Source organism: Chelon labrosus (genome assembly GCF_963514085.1).
Source record: "Chelon labrosus genome assembly, chromosome: 7".
NCBI classification, from domain to species: domain Eukaryota; kingdom Metazoa; phylum Chordata; class Actinopteri; order Mugiliformes; family Mugilidae; genus Chelon; species Chelon labrosus.
Window position 1 is genome coordinate 2539075 of NC_140343.1, and position 26039 is coordinate 2565113.

Sequence of the window (26039 nt, forward strand, 5' to 3'; positions counted from 1 at the left end):
CCACGACAACAACCACTGCTGCCCCAACCACAACAACTGCTGCACCAACCAAGACAACAACCACTGCTGCCCCAACCACAAGTACGGATGCACCAACCACAACAACAACTGCTGCACCGACGACAACAACTGCTGCACCAACTACAACAACTATTGCTGCACCAACTACAACAACTACTAATGCTCCAACCACAAGTGCTGCACCAACTACAACACCTACTGCTGCACCAACCACGACAACAACCACTGCTGCCCCAACCACAACTACTGCTGCACCAACCACGACAACAACCACTGCTGCCCCAACCACAACTACTGCTGCACCAACCACGACAACAACCACTGCTGCCCCAACCACAACGACTGCTGCACCAACTACAACAACTACTCCACCAACTACAACTGCTGCACCAACCACGACAACAACCACTGCTGCCCCAACCACAACTACTGCTGCACCAACCACGACAACAACCACTGGTGCCCCAACCAAAACAACAACTGCTGCACCAACTACAACAACTACTGCTGCACCAACGACAACAACTACTAATACTCCAACCACGACAACAACCACTGCGGCCCCATCCACAAGTACTGATGCACCAACCAAAACTACAACTGCTGCACCAACTACAACAACTGCTGCACCAACTACAGCAACTGCTGCACCAACTATGACTACTGCTGCACCGACCACGACAACAACCACTGCTGCCCCAACCACAACGACTGCTGCACCAACCACGACAACAACCACTGCTGCCCCAACCACAACAACTGCTGCACCAACTACAACAACTGCTCCACCAACTACAACTGCTGCACCAACTACGACTACTGCTGCACCAACCACGACAACAACCACTGCTGCCCCAACCACAACAACTGCTGCACCAACCACGATAACAACCACTGGTGCCCCAACCACAACGACTGCTGCACCAACTACGACAACTACTGCTGCACCAACTACAACAACTGCTAATGCTCCAACAAGAACAACTGCTGCACCAACTACAACAACTACTGATGCACCAACCTCGACAACAACAACTGCTGCCCCAACCACAAGTACTGATGCACCAACCAAAACAACCCCTGCTGCACGAACTACAACTACTGCTGCACCAACTACAACAACTACTAATGCTCCAACCACAAGTGCTGCACCAACTACAACACCTACTGCTGCACCAACCACGACAACAACCACTGCTGCCCCAACCACAAGTATTGATGCACCAACCAAAACTATAACTGCTGCATCAACTACAACTGCAGCACCAACTACAACAACAACAACAACTACTGCACCAACCACAACAACAACCACTGCTGCCCCAACCAGAAGTACTGCTGCATCAACTACAACAACTGCTGCACCAACTACAACAACTACTGCTGCACCAACTCCAACAACTACTAAAGCTCCAACCTCAACAAGTGCTTCACCAACTACAACAAGTGCTGCACCAACTACAACAACTACTGCTGCACCGACCACGACAACAACCACAGCTGCCCCAACCACAACTACTACTGCACCAACTACGACAACTACTGCTACCACTATTGCACCAACTACAACAACTACTGCTGCCCCAACCACAACACCAACTGATGCTCCAACCACAACAACAACTGCTGCAGCAACGACAACAACTGCAGCACTAACTACAACAACAACTGTTGCTCCAGGTGCAACAACTGCTGCATCAACTAGAACTACTGTTTCACCATCCACAACAACAACCACTGCTGCACCGACTACAACCACTGCTGCACCAACTAGAAGAACTACAGCTGCTCCAACCACAACAACTTCTTCCCCAAGTACTGCTACCACTACTGCACCAACTACAACAACTACTGCTGCTCCAACCACAACCACTGCTGCACCAACCACAACAACTGCTGCACCAACTACAACAAGTGCTGCACCAACTACAACAACTACTGCTGCACCAACCACAACGACATCTGCACCAACTACGACAACTACTGCTGCACCAACTACAACAACTACTTCTGCTCCAACCACAACAACTGCTGCACCAACTACTGCTACCACTACTGCACCAACTACAACAACTACTGCTGCCCCAACCACAACACCAACTGCACCACCAACTGCTACAACAACTGCTGCTCCAACCACAACGACTGCTGCACCAACTACGACAACTACTGCTGCACCAACTACAACAACTACTGATGCTCCAACCACAACAACTGCTGCACCAACTACTGCTACCACTACTGCACCAACTACAACAACTACTGATGCCCCAACCATAACACCAACTGCAGCACCAACTACTACAACTGCTGCTTCCACCACAACAACAACTGCTGCACCAACTACAACAACTACTGCTGCTCCAACCACAACAACTGCTGCACCAACTACTGCTACCACTACTGCACCAACTACAACAACTACTGATGCCCCAACCATAACACCAACTGCAGCACCAACTACTACAACTGCTGCTTCCACCACAACAACAACTGCTGCACCAACTACAACAACTACTGCTGCTCCAACCACAACTACTGCTGCCCCAACTACTTCTATCACTACTGCACGAACGACAACTTCTGCTGCCCCAACCATAACAACTGCTGCTCCAACCACAACCTCAACTGCTGCACCAACTACGACAACAACTGCAGCACCAACTACAACAACAACAACATCTACTGCTCCAACCACAACCAGTGCTGCATCAACAACAACTGCTGCACCAACTACACCAACAACTGCAGCACCAACTACAACATCAACAACTACTGCTCCAACCACAACCACTGCTGCACCAACTACAACAACTGCGAAACTCACTACAACAACAACTGCTCCTTCAACCACAACAACAAATGCTGCACCAACTTCAACAACAACCATTGCTCCCACTACAACAACTACTGCACCAACTACAACAAATACTGCTGCTCCAGTGACAACTTCTCCTGCACCAAGTAGAATAACAACAACTGAACCAACTACAATAACAACCATTTCTCGAACTACAACAACTGCTGCTCCAACCACAACAGCCACAGCTGCACCAGCTAAAACAACAAGTACTCCTGCACCAACTACAACCACAACTGCTGCTCCAACCACAACAACAACCATTGCTCCAACAGCAAAAACAACAACTACTGCTACTGCTGCAAAAACTACAACTACTGCTGTTCTAACCACAATAACTACTACAGAACCAACTACAACAACTGCTACATCAACTACAACAGTAACTGCTGTTCCAACCACAACAACAACTGTTGCTCCAGTCACAACAACAACTGCTGAACAAACTACAACAACAAAAGGTGCACCAGCCCCAACAACAACAATTACTGCACCAACTACAACAACAACAATTGCTACAACTGCTGCACCAACTACATCAACTGCAAAACTAACTACAACAACAACTGCTCCTTCAACCACAACAACAACAACTGCGGCACCAACTTCAACAACAACTGCTGCACCAACTACAACAACTACTGGTGCTCCAGTCACAACTACTACTGCACCAAGTTCAACAACAACAACTGCTGAACCAACTACAACAACTTCTGCTCCAGTCACAACAACAACTGATGCACCAACTTCAAGTACTGCTGCTCCAGTCACAACTATTACTGCACCAAGTACAACAACAACTGCTGAACAAACTACAACAACAACCATTGCTCCAACTACAACAACAACTACTGCACCAACTACAACAAGTACTGCTTCTCCAGTCACAACAACAAGTGCTGCACCAACTGCTGCTCCAACCACAACAGTCACTGCTGCACCAGCTCCTACAACAACTGCTCCACCAACTACAACAACAACTGCTGCTCCAACCACAACAACAACCATTGCTCCAACTTCAACAGCAACAACAACAACACCTACTGCTCCAGTCACAACAACAACTACTGAACCAACTACAACAACAACCATTGCTCCAAGAACTACTACTGCACCAACTACAACAACTGCTGCTCCAACCACAACAGCCACAGCTGCACCAGCTAAAACAATAAGTATTCCTGCACCAACTACAACAACGACTTCACCAACTACAACAACTGGTGTTCCAGTCACAACAACTGCTGCACCAACTTCAACAACTTCTGGTCCAGTCACAGCAACAACTGCTGCCCCAGCTACAACAACTACTGGTGCTCCAGTCACAGCTACTACTGAACCAAGTACAACAACAACTGCTGAACCAAGTACAACAACAACCATTGCTCCAACTACAACAACTACTGCACCAACTACAACAACTGCTGCTCCAGTCACAACAACTTCTACTGCACCAAGTACAACAACAACTGCTGAACCAACTACAACAACAACTATTTCTCCAACAACAACTACTACTGCACAAACTACAACAACTGCTGCTCCAGTCACAACAATAGCTGCTGCACCAACTACAACAACTTCTGCTGCTCCAGTTACAACTATTACTGCTCCAACTACAACAACTGCTGAACAAACTACAACAACAACCATTGCTCCAACTACAACAACAACTACTGCACCAACTACAACAAGTACTGCTTCTCCAGTCACAACAACAACTGCTGCACCAACTGCTGCTCCAATCACAACAGCCACTGCTGCACCAGCTCCTACAACAACTGCTACACCAACTACAACAACAACTGCTGCTCCAACCACAACAACAACCATTGCTCCAACCGCAACAGCAACAGCAACAAAAACAACAACAACCACTACTACTGCACCAACAACTACAACTACTGCAGCAACTACAACAACTACTGCACCAACTACAATCACAACAACTGCTACACCAACTAAAACAACTGCTGTTCCAGCCACAGCTACTATTGCCGCTCCAACTACAACAACAACCACAGTTAGACCCACTACCACAACAACCATTAATCCAACTGCAACAACAGCTGCTGTACCAACCCCAACTACCTCTGCTGCAACAACTACAACAACTGCTGCACCAACTACAACAACAACAACTGCTACACCAACTACTACAACAACAACTGCTGCACCAACTGCAAAGACAACTACTGCACCAACTACAACAACAACTGCTCCACCTACTGCAACAACAACTGCTGCTGCACCAACTACTAAAACAACTGCTGTACCAACTACAACAACAACTGCTGAACCAACTACAACAACAACTGCTGCACCAACTACAACAACTGCTGCACCAACTACAACAACTAATGCTGCACCAACTACAACCACCAGCACTGCACCAACTACAACAATTACTTCTGCACCAGCTACAACCACTACCCGTACTACAACAAGAATTACCTCTGCACCAACTACAACAACAACTGCTGCACCAACTACAGCAACTGCTGCAACAACTGTTGCTTCAACTACAACCAGTGATGCTGGTTCTGTCAGACTCAATATGATGCATCTGCTCATTGCGCCACTAATCTTTTTTCTTCATTAGAACACAAAACCAGATTCGGGGGGGAAACAAAATCACTTATAATTACTGGAGTCTTTCATTTTGATTTTTTTTCCACCTGCCACATATATGTAACTGACGTTTTATCTATAGTTTATATTCGTCTGTATTTTTTTTAAATTCTTTATGTATTTCAGTGAACCAAATGTTCTGCTGCCTTTTAATGATTTATGTTTTGCTGCAAAATGTCCAACGATAATGTTGTAGCAAAAATGTGAATAATACTAATTTCTAAAAGCTATGGAAGACTGGTGAGAAGAAATATTATCTGGTTATATCTGATCATTTTTTCAAGCATTTACAATCCTAAGAATGACAGTGAAGCTATATGGACTATCTTGCATATTCCTAGGATGTAAATATAGTTAATAATATAATTTATTAAATTAAAGTAACGGTGTAAAGATGTAATATTTATTTTACTTAAATGCCATATATGAATAAGATGTCCTCTTACTGTACAGAGTTATCGTAATGACAATTTTCACAACGGCTCTGATGATTTCTCAAACTACAGAAATATGGACTAAATAGCCTACAGCACAATTTACTGTCACAATGCTATATTTATATTACATGTAGCTGAATATGTTTGTATTTATTTTATTTAGTGTGCATGACACACAATGCAAAGTTATTCAATCTGGTACAATAAAATCTGCAATCTCTTCAGCAGCTACAGTTTCATGTATGGTTCATGTTTATCTTTTTTGTTTATTACATTTTCTATATCTATCTCTGTCATTCTGTTACATACTTAAAGTCATCTTTGGCATCATCTCGGGCAACAAGTGTAATAATTGCATGTGTATTTTTGAACATTACTTTTAAGAGATAAAAAGCTGTGACAGTCTTTTGGCGGTTGGTACCTGGCCCATGGCTCAGGTTTAAATAAGCTTTCACTAACAAAGACCACACCTTAATGGATGCAAGGATGTTTTTTGGTGTATGTTATAAAACAAAAAAATAGCTGTCACTTGTGTGTGTTTGCTCAGCCTACGAAGTGATGTGAGGGAAGATGGATGGAGGTATGAGGGGGGTGGATTGTGTAGATGGATGATGATCTTCAGATTCAGAGGAACCCGGGAAGTGAGACTCAGGGTGGTGGGACACATCAAGTAGCTTCTGCTTCTTGTCTCTTTCATTCCTGTAATAAAAGATAGAAGAGGAAGAAAAGAAAAGGGACTGATGAGAAGGGTGTGACGCTTGTGATATGACAGCATATTTTTCTTCGTTAAAATTTCTGTTGCAATAATATACGAGAGGAAGTTTTGCAACTTTCCAGTGTAGTTCACTGACAAGTTACCGTGAGCTGCACAGATTTTCTGCCACTCTCGAACGCACCCTTGTAAGCTATTCACTCCTATTGTAATGCCAACAGCATTTTAAAGTAGCAGTTGGCCAAGGTGGGACACCTGTAGGGTACCAATATAAGTCATTAGGGGTGAGGTATGCAGTTACTGCCATCAGTGAATGGAGACACAAGAAGCACCTGCAGAGCAAGCCGTGGGATAGAACAATTTTGAGTAAGGGAATTCCCTCGCCAGGTACGCCCTTCAGTTTCCACCCTGTCAAGACAATGAGCTGCTGCTGCTTGAATTCAATTCTTTATTGACATAAAAGAATACATAATTTTCTCTTTTTAATACAGATGAACACTAGCTGCAGTTCTTGGCTGCAGTGAGACCAGCCCATAAAATACATCTCTGTTTCAGGGACAGATTTAGACGGGAGTCTTCATTGATAGAAGCACCAGCAGTGAGAGTGGGACCAGGACTCCAAGTAGGTCACCTAGAGTAAGAGATACTTTCCCAAAATTCGGCAACACCTGGGCTTTCATATGTATAAAGGAACCCAGGACACATAATGAACATAGTTCACAATTAGGAGACAAAATGATTTTCGTAGAACGCTTTCTAGATGTAAGGTACATCCTATATATCCAAATTTGTAGTGTATTAGTAGAAGGCCTGGATTCTTATATGTGCCACTCAAATGATTCCATATTTTGTCATACCTTTGTTTATTGCAGAAAGATCCTTATGACATGTAGGACAGAAATTAGTTTACAGAGTTTAGAAACCACTCTCTGTGTTGATCCCGCTGAGAGTAACAACTTATGAAGAGGTTGTGTAGGGAGCACTGAGCCCCATGGAACACCGTAAGCCCACATGGCTGATCTCAACTGAAGGTATCATTTTTGATTTAAGCTGTCAGTTTAGGCTTTCACCATCTGGAATGGAGCCAAAGAGGAGAGTGAAATTCTTTTGTAACTGGCAGTCTACTTCTAGGAGACTCTGCCAGACTGTGTGTGGTGAATACAATGAATAAAATGGACATAGAAAACGATATAGGCCAAAACAAACAACATGAGCATACATGAACATGTTACGCAAAATAAACACCTACTTCTACAGAAATGTGTGTCCGGTCAGGTTGTTGCCCAAGACCAGTACTAGAGGTACCAGAAGTATCCCAGAACTTTGCAGGTGAAAGCATTTTGCACATTTATTCAGAAGTCATTCAAGACTGTTGGAAACGCTTCAGGTGAACACGAGCATGGAAGCCACGATATTTTTGTATGGGACAGTTGGTCTTAGAGTCGCTGTGATTGTTTGGAGAACTATCCAAAGACTTCTAGAGGTGAAGACGTCTAGAAGCTGGCTGGAGAATGAAAAATTGAAAGAAGCAAAGCAAAAAGAAGCAACTCTAAACAATCTAAATTGTGGCTGCACTTATTTTACTCATAGTTCTGTCATTTTTAGTATTGTTCTACAGAGTAGAAGAAAGTAAATCTAAATGAAGTATCTTCTCCAAATTCCTGAAGTTTAATTTGCCATTCAGTCTCTCTTTAGACTTCAGAGGGGTGATGAACCGGACACGGAGAACATGGCATTCTGTACACCAGCTAGGCGTGTGCAATACTGGATGAAGAACACACGTTGTTTTGTCAATGTCCTGCTGCTGAGGTAAAAATACACTGTTAGAAATTCCTGTTAATTTACAGCAGAATTCCAACAGTATTAACCTGTTATTTTTGAATACATCACTCTACTGTTAATATAAACAAAAAACTGTGAACTTTTGGTGATTTACTGTTCTTTTAACACAACTATACTGTTTTCCTAAAATACAGCATTTTACCGCTAATCATTCATCCGAACCTTCTAAATCACAGTATCATGTTGTATTTTTTGCATTCTGGGAAATTTAACCCGAACTACACATGGGAAGCTGGCTCTGTTCGTTTGGCAAGGTGTCGAGGTGGTTAGCACTGATGCTTCACAGTGAGAAGGTCCCGGGTTCGAATCCATGGGCCGACTGGGTCCTTTCTGTGTGTAGTTTGCATGTTCTCCCTGTGTCTGCGTGGGTTCTCTCCGGGTACTCCGGCTTCCTCTCACCATCCAAAGATTGGTTAGGTTCATTGGTGATTCTGAATTGGCCGTAGGTGTGAGTGTCTCTCTATGTTAGCCCTGCGATAGACTGGAGACCTGTCCAGTGTGTCCTCTCGCCAGATGACAGCTGGGATAGGCTCCAGCAGACCCCGCGACCCTTCACAGTTTGTCGAGTTTGTGAAGACTGATAATGTATTTTTAAACAAACCAGTACTGACTGTAAAGTATTGTGAAAGTAATCTTAACAAACAGTAAACGCTGTATTTTTCAATAACAGCACAAAACTGTAAAATGACAGTACAAATATGTTAATTTTACAGTAACGTAATAGCAACCCTGCTGCCAGTTCTTTACCGTTTTTATACAGGAAAGTAATAAAAAAACAGTCCCATACTGTATTTTTCAATAACAGCACAAAACTGTAAATTTTAGTGACAGTAAAAACATGTTAATTTTACAGTAACATAATAACAACCCTGCTGCCAGTTCTTTACTGTTATTTTACAGGAACATTCTTAACAGTGTAGAGCGCAAGTGGCATCCATCCAAATCTGGATTTAGATCTGACTCCTTGTCAATCAGATTGATGCCGATCTAAAGCTCTGATTGGAAGCTGTAAGCTAGTGTTACATAAAAAGCTGACGTTGGACTCATAAAAACAAACGTTTATTTAAAATAGAATAGACCGGCTCCACTTTGACAGGGTACAACATTCACATGCTACAGAGATCCATCAACAAAACCAGACGTCATTATGTAATATGTGACGACTGGAATGTTTGCCTTTTCACTATGAATAAATGTCAGCATGTGTTTCATGGTTACCTGCAGGGTACTTAAATAGTTTAAAATGTCAAGAGTGTTAGCCCACTTGTAGTGAAGTATGTTTATACTGCCACACAAATAAATACTGCTCCATTGATTAATAAATTACTAAGACATCAATTACCAAACCTGATTTCATGGAGCAGTATTATTTAATAATCCCTTACATCCTTTTACCATATTCAAGTTACAGTTATATAATAAACACGGTTTTTGTGTTTGATTTAGACTTTGATTTCAGGGTGTTCACATACAACGCAGAGCAAAGGTGTAGGAATTACAGCCGTTGTATACGCCTGTACACTCTTCACACGGCCAAATACAGACCCCATCTTAACCCCAAGAACAGAGAGACCTGATTAGCCTTTGCAGTAATAAATAAAAATGTAGCTATGGCTGAACAAGAGTAAAAAGAAGGAAAAAAGTATGAGAAAGACTTGGAATAGTTTATGATTAGGAGCACACACCATGCGACAGAAGAAAGAAGACAAATTATTAAAAATAAACATTTTATTCATGTTGAGGTTTATTTGTCCTCTCACTCACGAGCCCATGAAAATAAGGTAAATAAAAATGTGTGAATGTTCTCAACTTTAAGATGAGATACATTGTTATTATACTTATTATATATGTGGAGATTCTCAGCTAACATAACAAAAGGTCTCTTAAATGTATGTGGGATTATTTTTCATTTCATTATTTTTAGACTGAAGGTATAACTCCCCAACCTGCCTATGACACATTTTATAGCAGCTAACTCACCTGTAATAGAACTACCATCCCTGCTCAAGGTTTCTAACTGTTAAGAGGCCTTAGTGCTGCTCTGGGGGATTCAGATTGGGTTCTGTAAAGTCTTTTTGTAAAAAGAAGCTTGAGAAGGAGAGTCAGTTCCAGGGAAAGTTTTTCCATTCATTAACTCCCATTAAAACGCCATAAAATTCAATACGCACCAAACAATTGCAACCAACAGAGGGAAGCTGCCTCTCACCCAGGCCTCCTGCTCCAGGTGTTTAACAGGACTGGTCTACAGGGGACACCATCTAATAACACACTTGATTTTTACATCACATCAACACCATATAAAGCAAAATCCCAGCAGTAATCATTTCCATAACTACATACACTCATTCACATATAAATAGTATAAACCATCCAAACTAAATACTAAAATCAACACTAGTTGTGATTCTGTCCCTCTCCCCGTCTTGTGAAAATGGTTTGACCCCTGAGTTTAAAAGCAGGTGCCGAGCCATCCCTCACTCTTTTGCAGAGACAATCAGAAGGACGTGAGTGCTGACACTGAATGTGGATTTCAACATAAGAAACAAAATGTGTTTAATTTAAAAAATGAAAGGCCAAATCATACTGATAAAGGCTGATGGCCTGTCAACCTCTGCTTTCTCAGTCACGTTTGTCCTTTAATTGTAACAATACTGCAAAAATGTAAATCTGTATTTAACCCAATAAAACCTAAATCAGTGTGTAAATATTCATTTATTTTAACTACTGTGTGTATGTATATAGTACCCGTGAAGGATTGTTACGTGTAGTTCTATACGCCCTGGCACTTATTGTGTTCACTGATATAGCCAATATAATCATCAAATATGTTTTTGTTATTAATCTTAATCCTACAATTTGAGGCAAAGAATAACTGCTATTGATGTGTCAACACCATATTAAAGTAGTGGTTGGCACATATATTGGCACATATTGGTTGCCAATTCCACGACATTCCAGATGAGCAGAAATGTGAAGAACCTGCAGCGCAAGTTCTAGGATTTATTATGACTAAGGGATTTCCATCGTCCTGAATGCCGCGCTGATTCATCCCTATTGAGACAATGAGCTGGTGCTTTGTGTCGTCAAGGAACATTTTGTTCTCATTTGACACGATGGTTTTAAGCCACATGTGTGGGTGCAACCAGCTGGAAGGGAGCCAAGTCTACTTTTAAAAAATTTAAAAGACTGTACAGTGAAATTAATGCTAACAACTAATGCTCATGGCCAGAAAAAGCAAGAGACACTTCTAGCTCTACTAGTGGAACTCCTGAATTAAAAGCCTTATTTAGCCAGCATTGCTCCCACATAAATTAAGTTGTATTTATTTACATAGCGCCTATAACAATACAAATTGTCTCAAGACGCTTTACAAAACCTGGTCTGAAACCCCCAGAGCAAGCATGAAGGCAACGGTGGCAAGGAAAAACTCCCTTTTAACAGGAAGAAACCTTGAGCAGAACCTTAAGCTCATATGGTGGAACCCATCTGCCTGAGGTAGAGACAAAAGAGAGAGGATAGAGGAATGAGATAAACATCTGTCATAGATACACACATCTGTCCTGCAGGACAGTGACCCATCATATATGGGAATTGCCTTCAAGAATGTTGGAAAAGTTCCTTGTGAAGACCTTGAAAAAAATAGATCAAGAATGAAAAGTTTTAAAGCAAAATATCTAATCTAAAATGTAAACTTTGGTTACACTGACTTTTGCTTTCTACTTTCAAACTCTGTCCCTGGTTTTCACACGGTCCACAAACCAAGACAGGTAGCAGCATTCAGGATCTGAGATTAAGATTCAACTTGAACTAAATTTTCAGTTCAATCCAGTTAATCTTAATTGACACCACACCTTTATCAGCTGTCTTTTGTTTCTATGCACAGGTATTTTCAATGCACTTAAAATACAGGAGTGGAGAGGTGTGTGGAATTGAAATGTGTGTGTGACAAAAGAAGGTGAGCGTTTACATTCATAGAAAAGGAACACACCCAAACAGTGTCTTTTTTTCTGTCACTGGCATGTGAAAAACAAAATAATCTACGGAACGTAACTGTTCATCACAATGAAGTGGGTTTCCACCTCTGAGTGTCCTCTGGACGCTTTCTGGCACAGGTAACTCCACTTTTTATGAAAATACAGATTAGACTGAACTCTAGTCATTGTGTGTGGACTCAGAACTAATAAAATAGTTATGTGCAGAGGTGACCTATCAGGCTGATTGAACAGGGTTAACAGACTGCATATGGGATATTTACAGATTATATAGAGTATGCATATGCTGAGCAGTGGTAGTAGTGTCTAAATAGATAATACATAATTCTGTATATTATATAAAGTATGTTTATTATTGACAGTTTAATACATATACATACAGAAAAAAAATGAAATATGTGCAAATGACACTGGAAGAAGTTATCCAATACTATCATTAACAGATAATAAACACTGTCAATAGTAGAAAATAGAGCTGTGCCAAAATTACATACTGTATGAAATGGTTTTGTCAGACCTGCACAGATCAGACATGTTCAATCACAGTACTCCAAACATGTACCTCAAAGACGATGTGTATAACAGCCTCCATTTCAGGTAGGATTTTATCTCTTGTGTCACTTTTTTTATTTTCAGTGAAATAAAGTTCATGTTCTGTGAAGTTAAACCAGTTAACATCCTGTCCTTTGTCTCTACAGCAACTTCATCTGGAACTTCAGTACTGCAAATCTTCAAAGCGTGTGCTTCGCCCTCCCAGTGTCCAGCCACAGGATCTCAGACATTTTCAGTCAACTTGGGTGCTTCAAGTGCACTCACATCTGCTTCGTGCTGCAACACAGATGACTGCAACACAGAAACTCTAGCTTGTAAGTACAGATGGATCAGATGCTTATTTAAGAGCAGATAATTACCGGACATAAGAAATCATCTTTCATATCGTATCATTGAAAACTTCATCCTTCATAGTTTTTTCTGTTCTGTTGCCTCCAGTGTAATTCTTGTACAACCTCTCAATGCACAACCTCATTACAATGTACAGGAACAGAGGACAGGTGCTTTCAGGCAACTGGTAAGTCTTCACTTTATGTTGCTGAACAAAGCTGTTTTTTTAACCCAACCATAACAACTACACCAGCTACAACAACATCTGCTGCAACCACAACAACAACTAGTGCCACAATTACTACAACAACCACTGCCCCAATTACCACGACACCTGCAGCTACAACAACATCCGCCACAACCAAAACTACTGCACCAACTACAGCCACTGCTACCCCAACCACAAAAACTGCACCAAAAATAACTACTGCCCCAACTACTACAACAAACACTGCCCATAATGAACTACTGCAGCTGCTACAAAAGTGCTGCCGCAACTACAACTACTGCAGCAACTGTTTCCCCAACCACAACAGCTGCAACAGCTATAACAACTACTAACCCAACCACAACAACAACAACTGCACCAGCCACAACAACATCTGGTCCAACCACAACAACATCTGGTCCAACCACAACAACTACTGCCCCGACTACAACAACGTCTGCTACAACTCCTGCACCAACTACAACAACTGCTGCCCCAACTACAACTGCAGCAGCTACAACAACATCTGATCCAGCCACAACAACTGCAGGAAGTATTCCAACAACTGTTGCCCCAACCATAACAACTGTAGTTACTACAACAACTGCACCGACTACAACAACTGCTACCTCAGCCACAACTACAACAACCACTGCCCCAACTACAACAACTACTGCACCGACTATGACTGCTGCCTCAACTACAACAACTAATGCTCCAACCACAACAACTACACCAACAACAGCACTACAAGCAACCACAACGTCTGGTGATGCTTGTCATGTTCAGTTCGGTGTGACCCATCTGCTTCTCTGACTCCTTATTTATACTCTATTGTAGAAATCAGGAACCACTTGAGTGAAGCACTACTTAATGCAAAAGAAAACCTCTGAAATGTACCTGTTGAGCGCAGAAATCTGCTCACTGCCCACAAACATTCATGATCACATAAAAAACATTGTTATCTAAGTGCTTCAATAATGGCAATTTATTTACTGCTTGTTGTAGTTTGTTCTTTCTCTTATTAATTTAGTATTCGTTTTAACTGTTTAATCTGAACATTCTAATTCAGTGTTTTCATTCTCTTTTGTTATGTATAACAAAGATTTGTTACAGTAGTCTAATATAATGTGCTGGGATCTCCTGTACTATATATTTTATCAACATATATAATAAAGCTTTTTCTGATGTCTGATGGAACAGTTTGTGTTGTGTTTAACCAAGTGGCATCAGGTGTGAACCCACTGTGTTCCAAAAATCAACCATTTTAAGTTGGAGCTCAAGAAAACACAATGAAATTGCAATTTTGTGGCTCCATATTACCATTTAAGCTTCCCCTTGAATTATGAGCGCACAACAGAAGCTAACTTCCATATCATGTCATTAAACATATTTTATTCTAGGAATAAAATTATTGTGCTATTTTTTTCAAAATTGAAAACATAAGCTTTCAATCTCAGAACTTTAGAACACTGCAGAGTTACATAAAGACATTGTATCAATGGCATGAATGAATGGCATAGTAACACAGTTTCTATTTTGCACAATTACCTGGCCAACAACTGGGAGGGACATCTATTAATAACAGCAGAGGTAAGCCAGCGAAAAAGCAGGTGTGGTGCAATATTCTCACGGGACAGGAGCAACTGTACAAAAAAAAAAAAAAAAAAGACGAAATTATGAGTAAAAATGTTGTTTGGTTGTTATATTCTAAGCTATTTATTGTCACTAAATTTATTTATTTTTTCTCCAAAATTTAAACAACCCCTGAAAGTTCCCAAACCAGTCCCAACTTAATATGTAATTTGACCTAGTTGTGTAAAACCCAGATCTTTTGAAGGATTCGGATCATTCTGAGTCACTCGCTGATATGACCGGGACTGTGCGAGTCACTTGAGTCACTTGACCCAAAATAGCCCGATTGCAAAAGCAAGTGTTTCCAGTACATTCACTCGAGACATAATAAAGCATAGTAAACACTTAAGAACGGATTATTAGTTACCTGTTATTGCCATTTATCATTTCATTGTGATCATGTAAACGAGGCCACTGAAAATCATATCAAGTTGCTTACATAAGCCTAAACCTAAAGCTCACAATTAGGCTGTGCAAAAAAAAAATTTGTGAGGACAGGGTCACTACTACGAAAGAATATTTTATTTTCTTATGGTCTAAAATGTATGTGGAGTGGATGCAGAGTTTCCTGTTAATTTATTCACAACAGGCTCCAAGCTTATACGGCAGTATAGTCAACAACAGGAAGAACTCATGCCTGTGTGCGAGACCGTGAGAAAGAAGGGATCCAGGAGTGAAGCCACGAGCTGCTCCAAGCAGGAATCTGGTTATGAGTTACGGTTAGCATTCGGTTAGTTTTGGTTTGGATCCTCCAGCGGTCATGAGTTAGGTGCGCGTTACTCTGCCGAGTGAGATTCAGTATCAGAACGCTACTCACAGTCTGGAAAAAAGACAATATATATACCATAAATATGGTCAGTTTCTTTCCGTCTTTAGACTGGCTGTAGGCGGCAACAGATTAAGAGCATTTGTGTTTTCTCTGAGATGAGAATGGCGGTTCACTCGCCCACTCACTCTGCAGAGAAACCAAACTGGTCCCTGCTCTCGTTTAAGCAGGGATCCACGAGTCTCGGTTATGAGTCGATTAAGTTTCGTTTCTCTGCTATTGTGCATAAGTGAGTGAGTGGCTGAGTGCCTTAGTTTGTGCTGCATGCTAGTGGTCAAGTACATTTTGTTTCTCTGCCGAGTGAGATGTTAGATGTTTGAATGGTGCCGTTTATTGATTATATATCAATCAAAAGTGGTAGGACTCAACTGAGCCGGTTATATAGACATCTAGATTCATGATTCTTGACTCGTTTGATGGCTGGTTATATGAGCCGGATGAAATACCAAACACATGTAGCTGTCCTTGGAGAAACGAAAGTAAGAACAACCAAAGTAAAAATAAAAATAACTTATGTGGCTCAATCCTGCCTTGTTGTTACATTGTGCAGTAATTTATGTATTTCTACTTGTCCTTTTTGGGCGGTAAAGATTAAAGATGGTGCTAAGTGCTGGGGAAATTAAAGCCTTATCAAGTGAAGGAGAACAATGTTATTACACCACCACTTAGCTGATGCAAATATCTGCAGTTTTATCAGGTGTCAAAATGTCTTTGTATCCAAAGGTGGTCAAATGTCTTCACTTCAGAGAAAACAGTGTTCAACTGCTGCTCATTGTTTTCCTGTAATTATTTCTGACAGCGCTTTGATCTTTTCTGCAGCGCCGGCCTTTTGTTCGTTGAATTCCACGAAGACGTTCCCCAGAGTAACGCCTTGTCATTCCTTTAATGACATGACTGAGTCACCGCTTCGCGTGTCACCAAGACCGTGGCTGATCCTTCAGGCTATTGTTCTGTTGTGGTATTGCGAGATCTGACGCTGCGCTCTCACCTATTATATATCTATTACTTAACAAAAATGTAATAAATATTAATATTCATAATTGTTAATAACCTGGAATTAACAGGGCAATCTGGTTTGCGTAGGTTTCTGCCAGCCTACTTGTCGCCTCAGGAAACTGGAATGCTTTTCTGGTTTTGTTCAGTGTGGTGACTTTACAAATAAATAATTGCTAAAACTATAAGACAGTGAGTTAGTGGTTTGTGCAACATAAGGCAGTGGAAAAAGCAGATTTATTTGTCCGAAAAAATAACTGTAAAAAAACAAAAACGAAGCAAAGTCTAGGGTGTGGGTTGTTGTTGACTCAGGCTGGTGTTGTACAGCCTGATGGCAGTTGGGATGAAGGACCTGCAGTAGCGTTCCTTCTTGCAGCATGGATGCAGCAGTCTGCTGCTGATGGAGCTGCTTAGGTCCCCTACAGTCTGATGCAGTGGGGGAAACACAGTTAGTCGCTACATCTACAAGTGCAAGTTAAAACACATTATGAAAAGCAAAATGCGAGACCCTGGACTGCTGAGCAACTGAAGTTGTACATCAAGCAAGAATGGGAAAGAATTAGAGCGACAAAGCTTCATAAATTGGTATCTTCAGTTCCTACACTTACTGAGTGTTGTTAAAAAGCAAGGTGATGGAACACAGTGGCAAACACCCCCCCTGTCCCAGCTTCTTTGGAACATGTTGCAGGCATCAAACTCAAAATGAGTGAATATTTGGAGAAAAACAAAGTTTGAACATTAAATACACTGCCTGGCCAAAAAAAAAAGCCAACACTTGGATTTAACTATGCAAATACATACGAGCCTCCTATTGGATAATTACTGCATGGGCGATTATGTTTCAGCTGGCAACAAGTTATTTAACCCCAACTGACGCAATGAGTAGCTTCTCATTTCTTAAACAATGTGTCTAAAGACACATCCTGTGGTCGTGGAAAAGATGTTAGTCTATTTGAGAAGGGTCAAATCATTGGCATGCATCAAGCAGAGAAAACATCTAAGGAGATTGTAGAAACTACTAAAACTGGGTTAAGAACTGTCCAACACATTATTAAAAACTGGAAGGATAGTGGAGAACCATCATCTTCCAGGAAGAAATGTGGTGGAAAACAAATCCTGATTTATGTTTGGTGAAATCAAATGGAAGAAAAAGCAACAGTAGAACTCAGGACTATGTTTAATAGTAAAAGTAAGAACATTTCCACACGTACAATGTGAAGGGAACTCAAGGGATTGTAGCCTTAAGAAAACCACTAATCAGTGAGGCTAAAAAAGGCTTCAGTTTGCTAGGGAGCATAAAGATCGGACTCTGGAGCAATGGAAGAAGGTCATGTGGTCTGATGAGTCCAGATTTACCCTGTTCCAGAGTGATGGGGGCATCAGGGTAAGAAGAGAGGCAGATGAAGTGATGCACCCATCATGCCTAGTGTCTACTGCACAAGCCTGTGGGGGCAGTGCTATGATCTGGGGTTGCTGCAGTTGCTCAGGTCTAGGTTCAGCAACATTATGTGTCCAAAGAATGAGGTCAGCTGACTACCTGAATATACTGAATGACCAGGTTATTCCATCTATGGATCATATTCCAAGATGACAATGCCAGGATTCATGGGGCTCAGATTGTGAAAGAGTGGTTCAGGGAGCATGAGACATCATTGTCACACATGGATTGGCCACCACAGAGTCCAGACCTTAACCCCATTGAGAACCTTTGGGATGTGCTGGAGAAGGCTTTGTGCAGTGGTCAGACTCTCCCATCATCAATACAAGATCTTGGTGGAAAATGAATGAAACACTGGATGGAAATAAATCTGGTGACATTGGAGAAAATTATCAGAACAATGCCACAGAGAATATGTGCTGTAATCAAAGCTAAAGGCGGTCCAACAAAATATATGAGTGTGTGACCTTTTTTTTGGTGTTGACTTGGCCAGGCAGTGTATCTTGTCTTTGTATTGTACCCCGCCTCTCGCCCGATGACAGCTGGGATAGGCTCCAGCAGACCCCCACGACCCTTAACAGGAATAAGCGGGTACAGAAGATGAATGAATGAATGATACTCAGTGTCCTGGTTTCCTAGCAACCCCGTATTAAATGTAGTGTTGTCCTGTAAGCATCTGCTTCTAATCTTCTAATCTCACTCCTGTTTTAGCCAATGAAACTGGTCCCACTGGTTTGCAACGCGACCTGCTGCACCCATAACCCAGTAATGACGCACATTCATCTGTTTTAGCATCCTTCTGTTTGCCAGCTAGAGTTGATTTATGTGCTTTTCACTGAGGCTTCACATCGTCAAGTACAAGTGAGGCAATATTGTTTTGTAATTTAACTGTCATTTATCTTTTAAACTCACTTTATTTCTGTATTATATAATGTCCCTGGCATTGTCTTACACATCTGTGCACATCTGTGCAGTAAATTTTCTACTTAAAATCAGACTTTTAATATATTCTTTGTATATTTTATAATGTTTTATTATAGGAAAAACCAAACACCAGGACACCTTTCTTGTACACATGAGCTTACCTGAAAATAAAGCATGTTGTGATATAAAGCTTTAATGTAATTTGGTTGTAAGCAGCTTTGACATTTATAAGGTTTATTACTTTACAGCACTTGCAAACAATTATACCTTCTTGTTGGCAGCTATATTTCTATCCTGCAGGCTCCTGTTTTTGCACATTAATGACTGAGAACTGCTTATAAAAAAGTAAATGGTGAAATTTTGACTCAAGTCTTATAATTAATGGTTCACTTCTTAGGGGGGAGGACTTTGGAGCAACAGGGAAATGTGACTTTTCAAGAAAGTTATGAAAGTATGTGGTCACAGTAAAAATTTATTCCAAACATCAGAATGAGTAAAAAAAAAAAAAAAAACCCAAACACATAATCCACTTTACTGACACATGTGGAAACAGGAGCTCTTTGGTCTAAAACTGCAGCTTCCAACACCTGACTCTGAATTTAAAAACATAGTGGCGCTTCATCAGTGCTTTCAGAAAGCAAGAAAAATCTGCTTTCTCGGTTTATTCTAACAAGCAACACCAATGTGTTCAGTTTATCCCTTTGCCTCACGGACTAAAACTGCACAAGAGCGAGACCTGCACAGTTAAAGCTCCTCTTTCTTCTTTAAGATTATCTGCCGGACCATTTCAGCTATTTTGGGCCGGATCTCTTTGACGGAAACTTTGGGTCCCCAAGCGTCCACCACTTTGCCGTTTATGTCAATTAGATACTTCCAGAAATTCCAGTCGGGCTCCTTTCCAGACGACTCTGTGAAGGACAAGAGACAAATGAGTGTATGTTACAATATTTTCCACTCAGAAATATAGATTTTCAGCAGTGCAGTAGGGCACTAACCAACCTCTCCCTGCTCTGTGTTTACACCTGGCGTTAAATGCATCTCCAGGCATTTAACGCTTGTCACTCCCAGTCTTTTGTTCAGCATACAAATAAACAGCGCCGCCATTTAATCACAGAGTATTGTAAGTGTCTCTATCAAAAACTGGATCAGAGCCACAAGCAGCTGATTGTTGTCTGTGCCTCATGATTTATATTTTGGAAACTGCTAAACCCATAATAACAGACATCACCTATTCATGTTATCATTTATAATAGTGATGAATGAATGAATTAAACTCCTCTTCCATAGATCAGCCCTGTTGAGTAGGTGATCTTTAAAGGAATACTCCGGAATTTTGGACATAGGGCCTCATTTACAACTGAGCCGGTGTGATATAGGTCGGTGGAGACCGTTTTCAGCACATTTGATCCATTCCTTAAATTTGCACAAATCACTGTTGCTAAACTGGTGTTGAGCTAGCGTGCGTCAACGGTAACATCCAGCCTGTCACTAAAAACAGCTATAACTGCTCCGCAGAACACCCGAGACAAATGTATTATAACGTCGGACTATCGATGTACATGTCAGTGTTGGTAGAATCATTTTAGAAATTAAACCAACCTTGCATTTTCAATGATAAAACATTTTGAGGGACTAGTTTCTCAGCAGCAGCGGAATTTTACTTTGCGTGTTAGTAGTAGTGCGTCAAAACGAAAACAGAAGCGCCCTACAGTCGTGACAGCTAGTAGTAGCCGCGTTATAAACATAGACAGTAAATCATCTTCATCGTCCTCAAACTCCGAAATCTGAGCATAGCTAGCAGTGGCCATAGTCTCCTGTTATCCCGATTCCTTCCCACTAGCCTAGGAGGACTGACAGCAGCTAAATAATCTCGCGTGATTGTCAGCGAAACCGGAACTGTCTTCCTCTGTAGCCTCACTAGCCCGGAGATAATATCAGTCCGCCGCTGCCGTAGCCTAAGCAACAACAGGGAACAAAGTGTAAGCTATTCCAATGCCATGCAAGGTTGGTTTAATTTCTAAAATGATTCTACCAACACTGACATGTACATCGATAGTCCGACGTTATAATACATTTGTCTCGGGTGTTCTGCGGAGCAGTTATAGCTGTTTTTAGTGACAGGCTGGATGTTACCGTTGACGCACGCTAGCTCAACACCAGTTTAGCAACAGTGATTTGTGCAAATATAAGGAATGGATCAAATGTGCTGAAAACGGTCTCCACCGACCTATATCACACCGGCTCAGTTGTAAATGAGGCCCTATGTCCAAAATTCCGGAGTATTCCTTTAATGTGACCCAGGACTCATTGTGTGTTCACACCTACCAAAGGAATGAGATCACACGCGTCCCAAACAACTCCCAAATGAAGACAGAGATCGGATATCTCAAATGCATCCTCATTGTGTCCGGGGTGTGTTCATACCTGTACTCAAAGTGTGCCAGGGCGGATGTTAATGCATGACGGGTGCTCCTTTTTTCCCTCGCCAAATTAATGGTTGTAAAAAAATAAATAAATAAAAATCTCAGGAACTACGCTGACGACCGTCTCTTCTGAAGAACTCAACTCTCTTTTGTCTCTTCTAACACCTATTGTTCATCTCTTCCTTCTTCACAGCTGCTGTTTATGTCTTGTTCTTTTCATCTTTTATCTGTCCACCTTTTTATTCTCTTTGTTGCTTAGTATTTAACACTTGTACAGCAGCAATAACACAGCTCCTCAATATACTAATAGCTGATTATTGTGTAATGCATCAATTTGTCTTATTTGTTCGGGTATTTAGTTTGGAATGAATATAGTCAGTTCTAGGAAGTCTAACTTTGTGGCAAGGATGACTCTACCCCCCATTTTGATATTCAAATAATCCTTTTAGTAGTTAGTTTAGAGTTTCTTTCTTCTAAAATATAAAGATTTCATGTTTTTCTTTGTTCACAGAGTCTTAACCTGAGGACCGGCTGCAGATGCCACTCACCGGCGAGGTACTTGTAGACATTGTTGGCTCCCGTTCCGACCACAGCAATTTTGCTGAACAGGGGGAAGGAGACGCCGTAGACTCTGCGCACAAAGCTGTCGATCTCCTTGTCGCTGCCGGGCTCCTGCTGCCCAAACTGGTTGCAGGGGAAGGCCAGCACGTTGAAGTGGTACGGGCCAAAGTCCCGCTGCAGCTGCTGCAGGTCTTTGTAGTGCTCCTCGGTGAAGCCGCACTGGCTGGCCACGTTCACCACCAGGGACACCTGGAGCCACAGAAACACACTGTAAAACACTGTCCTGGCTTAATATGAGCCGGCAACACCTTTTACTACCTGGAAAGGAGCTATCTCCAGTTAATCAAGTACTACTGGCTGCTTTACAACTGAATATTTGACACAAAGGGGAACATTAGCAACCTATAAAACACACTGTTCACATTAAACCGGGGACTGTTGTCATGTTTCAGATGTTTATGACTAGCTGCACCAATATCCTCTAAACTTCTCATACAGTCAGGCTTGGTTTTCTGGTGAACCCATGGTGAGACTCAATCTTCAGGCTGGGGACCACTGGACTGTCTATTAAAATGTAGATTTTACTGTGAGTACCAACCTGCAGGTTCCTGCAACAGAACGTGGCAGTGAAGGGGCCACTGGGTGCTAATATGACTGTAAGGGATGCCACAGTATGTCTCAGTTTTGTTGCATCAACTAGTACAGAAATCTGGAAGTGGCAGACTCATTGTCATAAGACTGTTGATGGCGCTTTGCTTAATCAAAATTTCAGGATTACAAAGCAAAGGTAAAAATGTAAAGGATAAGTGGAGCTAAAGTTATGAAGTGTGGCTTTATACCTGTGAAGCTGTTACTGATTGAATTTGGGTGTTTTTTTTATTCTGGCATAAATGAAAAAGGGGTTAAGTAGGATTTTCCAGTCAGGATTACTGACAATGGAGGCTTTTAAATCAATGTATTAATACGTATGCTTCCGTTGAAGGTCTAAATACCTTTAGTAGATTAGTAACAAAAGCTTTGTTGCTGCTAAAATAAAGTCTTTAACTAAATAAACTGTAGTTTTCAGCATTTAGTCTTTAAAATGTCACAAGTTCAGTTTGATCTGTCTTTATTCTGTCTTGATCCGTCTGATTGATCTGTCTGATTGTTTTGTTTCTGCAGCAGTTTGTAACTCAACAAACTTCAATATTCAATATAAAACTGAAACAAAGTCAGGCACTCAGTTTTCTTTTTTATATGACCCGTGGGAATGTTAGTGAAAGTTAATACATGTTTGTGTAAGCCTCATGCTTCTACTCACAATCAAAGCAGAGCAACTCATTGCAAAAGTATGCACATGCATTCTTTGATATGACTTTCTCTTGTTCAGGCTGAAAGTTAGATTGCACCAAGATTACCATCTACTGACATCTAGTGTAAAGACAAAGTATTTGCAGTGTAATGAAACGGTGTCATGCATTATTTTTAATTCCTTCACGGGAACTTCCTTACAACAGACATTGTAAACTATATATGAAGTGTTTCAAATACCATGAGCGACCGTGGTAAGGTAGAATTTGAAAGCATCAAATAAAGGTAATATGTTTTAAAGGACTAGTTTCAAGGGTTTTACTGGCAGAAATAGATTAAAGTATCCTCAATTATATTCTAATATGTGTAAGGTCACCCAAGTCCTTCATACAGATGTAACAGGATGCATGGAGCAAACAAATTCAGCTCTTTAGAGGTCCTTTAATGTTTTCAAGATGAAGTGGCAGACTGAATTTAGTGCTGCTGTATCCTCCTGACTATCAGTAGTTCAAATTTGTCCTCTGTGGAGGACATTTGCAAACCTGAATATCTCCCACCCACTACATATTACTGAATTAACTCTTTTTGTTATCTACAGAGGACATTTAGGGCTTTTCAATGATACCCAATGTGAAGGGGTGGGGCTTTGGTACATTTTTCTCTTTCTCATTAAGGAAAATGTCGTCTATCAGTTATATGAGATCTTAAAAACAAAAACTTATATATAAAAAATGTGATTGGACAATATCCCCCCCCCCCCCCCCCCCCCCCCCCCGGTAGTCAGGAGGATAGAAATGAAGACAATTTGAAAATAATTACTAGCATTTTATTGCCACCATAACTGGTTGCAGTCTGCAGCCTTGCCACTAGATGGCCCTAAATCTTGCACATGGGGCCTTTAAAGTTGTTTCATGGAGCTTCACTCTCTCAACAGGGCTAATTTAATTAAATAATTAATGGATATTTGTATATGAGGTGATTTTTAGTGTAAAAAGATTATTCTATATAAACAGGGTCATTCTTTTTTCATTCATATAGCCTCATACAATAAACTGAATTGCGTGGTGCCATTAAATTCATACATTTTTATTTACATACATCAAAAGTCATACATTTGACTTTTATTTGACTTGATCAACTTGACTTTTATGTTATTTAAATGGTTATCTCAGCTGAACATCTGAAAAATGAAACCCTGTATTTTTTGCTGAACAACTCGCAGTGATTCCAGGAAGTGTACATTATCAACATATCTTTGGTAGACATTTTAAGGTAAATCCGATCTGGTGCTCCGTACCTTGTTTGAATGGAAACTACGGAGCTCCTGCTGCAGCAGCTGCAGGGACTCTGCAGGCCTCTTGCCACGTAGGCCAGCGGGGCTACATGACGGGATGTCCCGAGCAGACTACCGTCAAACTGATCCGCAGCAGAGCTATGTTAGTTACAACTAGAATGAAATGTTAAGGGGCAGAAGTTAAAAGGAAAGGAGGCATCGCCATGCAGCATCCGTGCATGCAACAAGCAGACATGCAGAGAGGCATCACCGGGATAAAACTGTACCTATCAGCTGTTTATTTGTGGAACTTACCGAACCCCGGTATTTTTCCAGTGACACCAGCTTTCCCCTGCTGTTCACTAGTTTAAAAGTATAAAAGTCTTTCTGTTTGCCCTCGGTGAGGCTGAGTACGGTCAGTAACACGGTGAGCGCCGCGGGGAGCATCTTTTCAGTCAAACTGCCAACGCAACAGCAGAGAAACAACTTCTGACGAGCTGCGGAGGAGGCTCCGCGTCCGACCTCCAGTCAAGCTACAAACAGGAACAGGAGACAGCACTTCCTGCACCGGAAGACGCTTACAAAATAAAAGCAGATACAGTTGTGTTGATTTCACACACATTGCAAATAAATAAATAAATAAATAAAACTTGTGGTTCTTCAGATTAAATGATAAGTACAATCGATTGTTACACAATTTTCCACGTTAATAATACACCTTTGCACTGGTTGAAGTCTTATTTTCATTTACATAAGCTGGTTCAAAAGCATGACCTTTAAGATGAAACTTAGCAAATATATGTAATATATAAATATGGAAAAGAAACTCGAGATAATAAATAAAAAACCATGATATTTTTAAGTATGAAACTAATTCCAATATTTGACACACTAGCGTATGTGACATAGGCCTACTATAGACACATTTAAACTTTGCCTTGCATTCAGGTCTTCTGATGAGCTAGAAACTAAAAGTTTTCATTTTATTGTGTAATCTATATAGTTGCATAACCATTTACATGTTTGATGTATATTCCCATATTTTGATATAGTTCATTAGGAATTGCTCTTTTGGAAAATCTAAGATTTAC

At 41.0% G+C, this 26039-nt stretch overlaps 2 protein-coding genes across 2 annotated transcripts in view; one reads left to right on the top strand and one right to left on the bottom strand.

Annotated features, from left to right (window-relative positions):
* The window catches only part of LOC311491110 (uncharacterized protein), a gene marked incomplete at both ends in the record, with an annotated part of 34725 nt that extends 20427 nt beyond the window's left edge, over positions 1–14298 (top strand). The window contains 3 exons of the mRNA XM_084548974.1: positions 13011–13092; positions 13194–13292; positions 14178–14298. Coding sequence (XP_084405100.1) covers positions 13011–13092; positions 13194–13292; positions 14178–14298 — 302 coding nt within the window. The remainder of the gene's footprint in view (positions 1–13010; positions 13093–13193; positions 13293–14177) is intronic.
* A 5557-nt stretch (positions 14299–19855) lies between these two features.
* gpx7 (glutathione peroxidase 7) lies at positions 19856–25461 on the bottom strand. Its single transcript, XM_084548555.1, has 3 exons — positions 25264–25461; positions 22373–22634; positions 19856–20309 (listed from the first exon to the last, which is right to left on the bottom strand). The coding sequence occupies exons 1-3, from the start codon at positions 25393–25395 to the stop codon at positions 20146–20148; spliced, it is 558 nt and encodes a 185-aa protein (XP_084404681.1). The 5' UTR covers positions 25396–25461; the 3' UTR covers positions 19856–20145.
* Between the last annotated feature and the right edge of the window lie 578 nt (positions 25462–26039).

What these genes read in the sequence shown, in the direction of transcription:
- gpx7 (XM_084548555.1), bottom strand. Translation starts at nt 25,395, where the DNA reads ATGCTCCCCGCGGCGCTCACCGTGTTACTGACCGTACTCAGCCTCACC. An exon ending in TGGAAAAATACCGGGGTTCG is followed by an intron (nt 22,635 to 25,263) that starts GTAAGTTCCACA and finishes CTGTGGCTCCAG; the next exon opens with GTGTCCCTGGTGGTGAACGT. An exon ending in TGTCTACAAGTACCTCGCCG is followed by an intron (nt 20,310 to 22,372) that starts GTGAGTGGCATC and finishes TGTCCTTCACAG; the next exon opens with AGTCGTCTGGAAAGGAGCCC.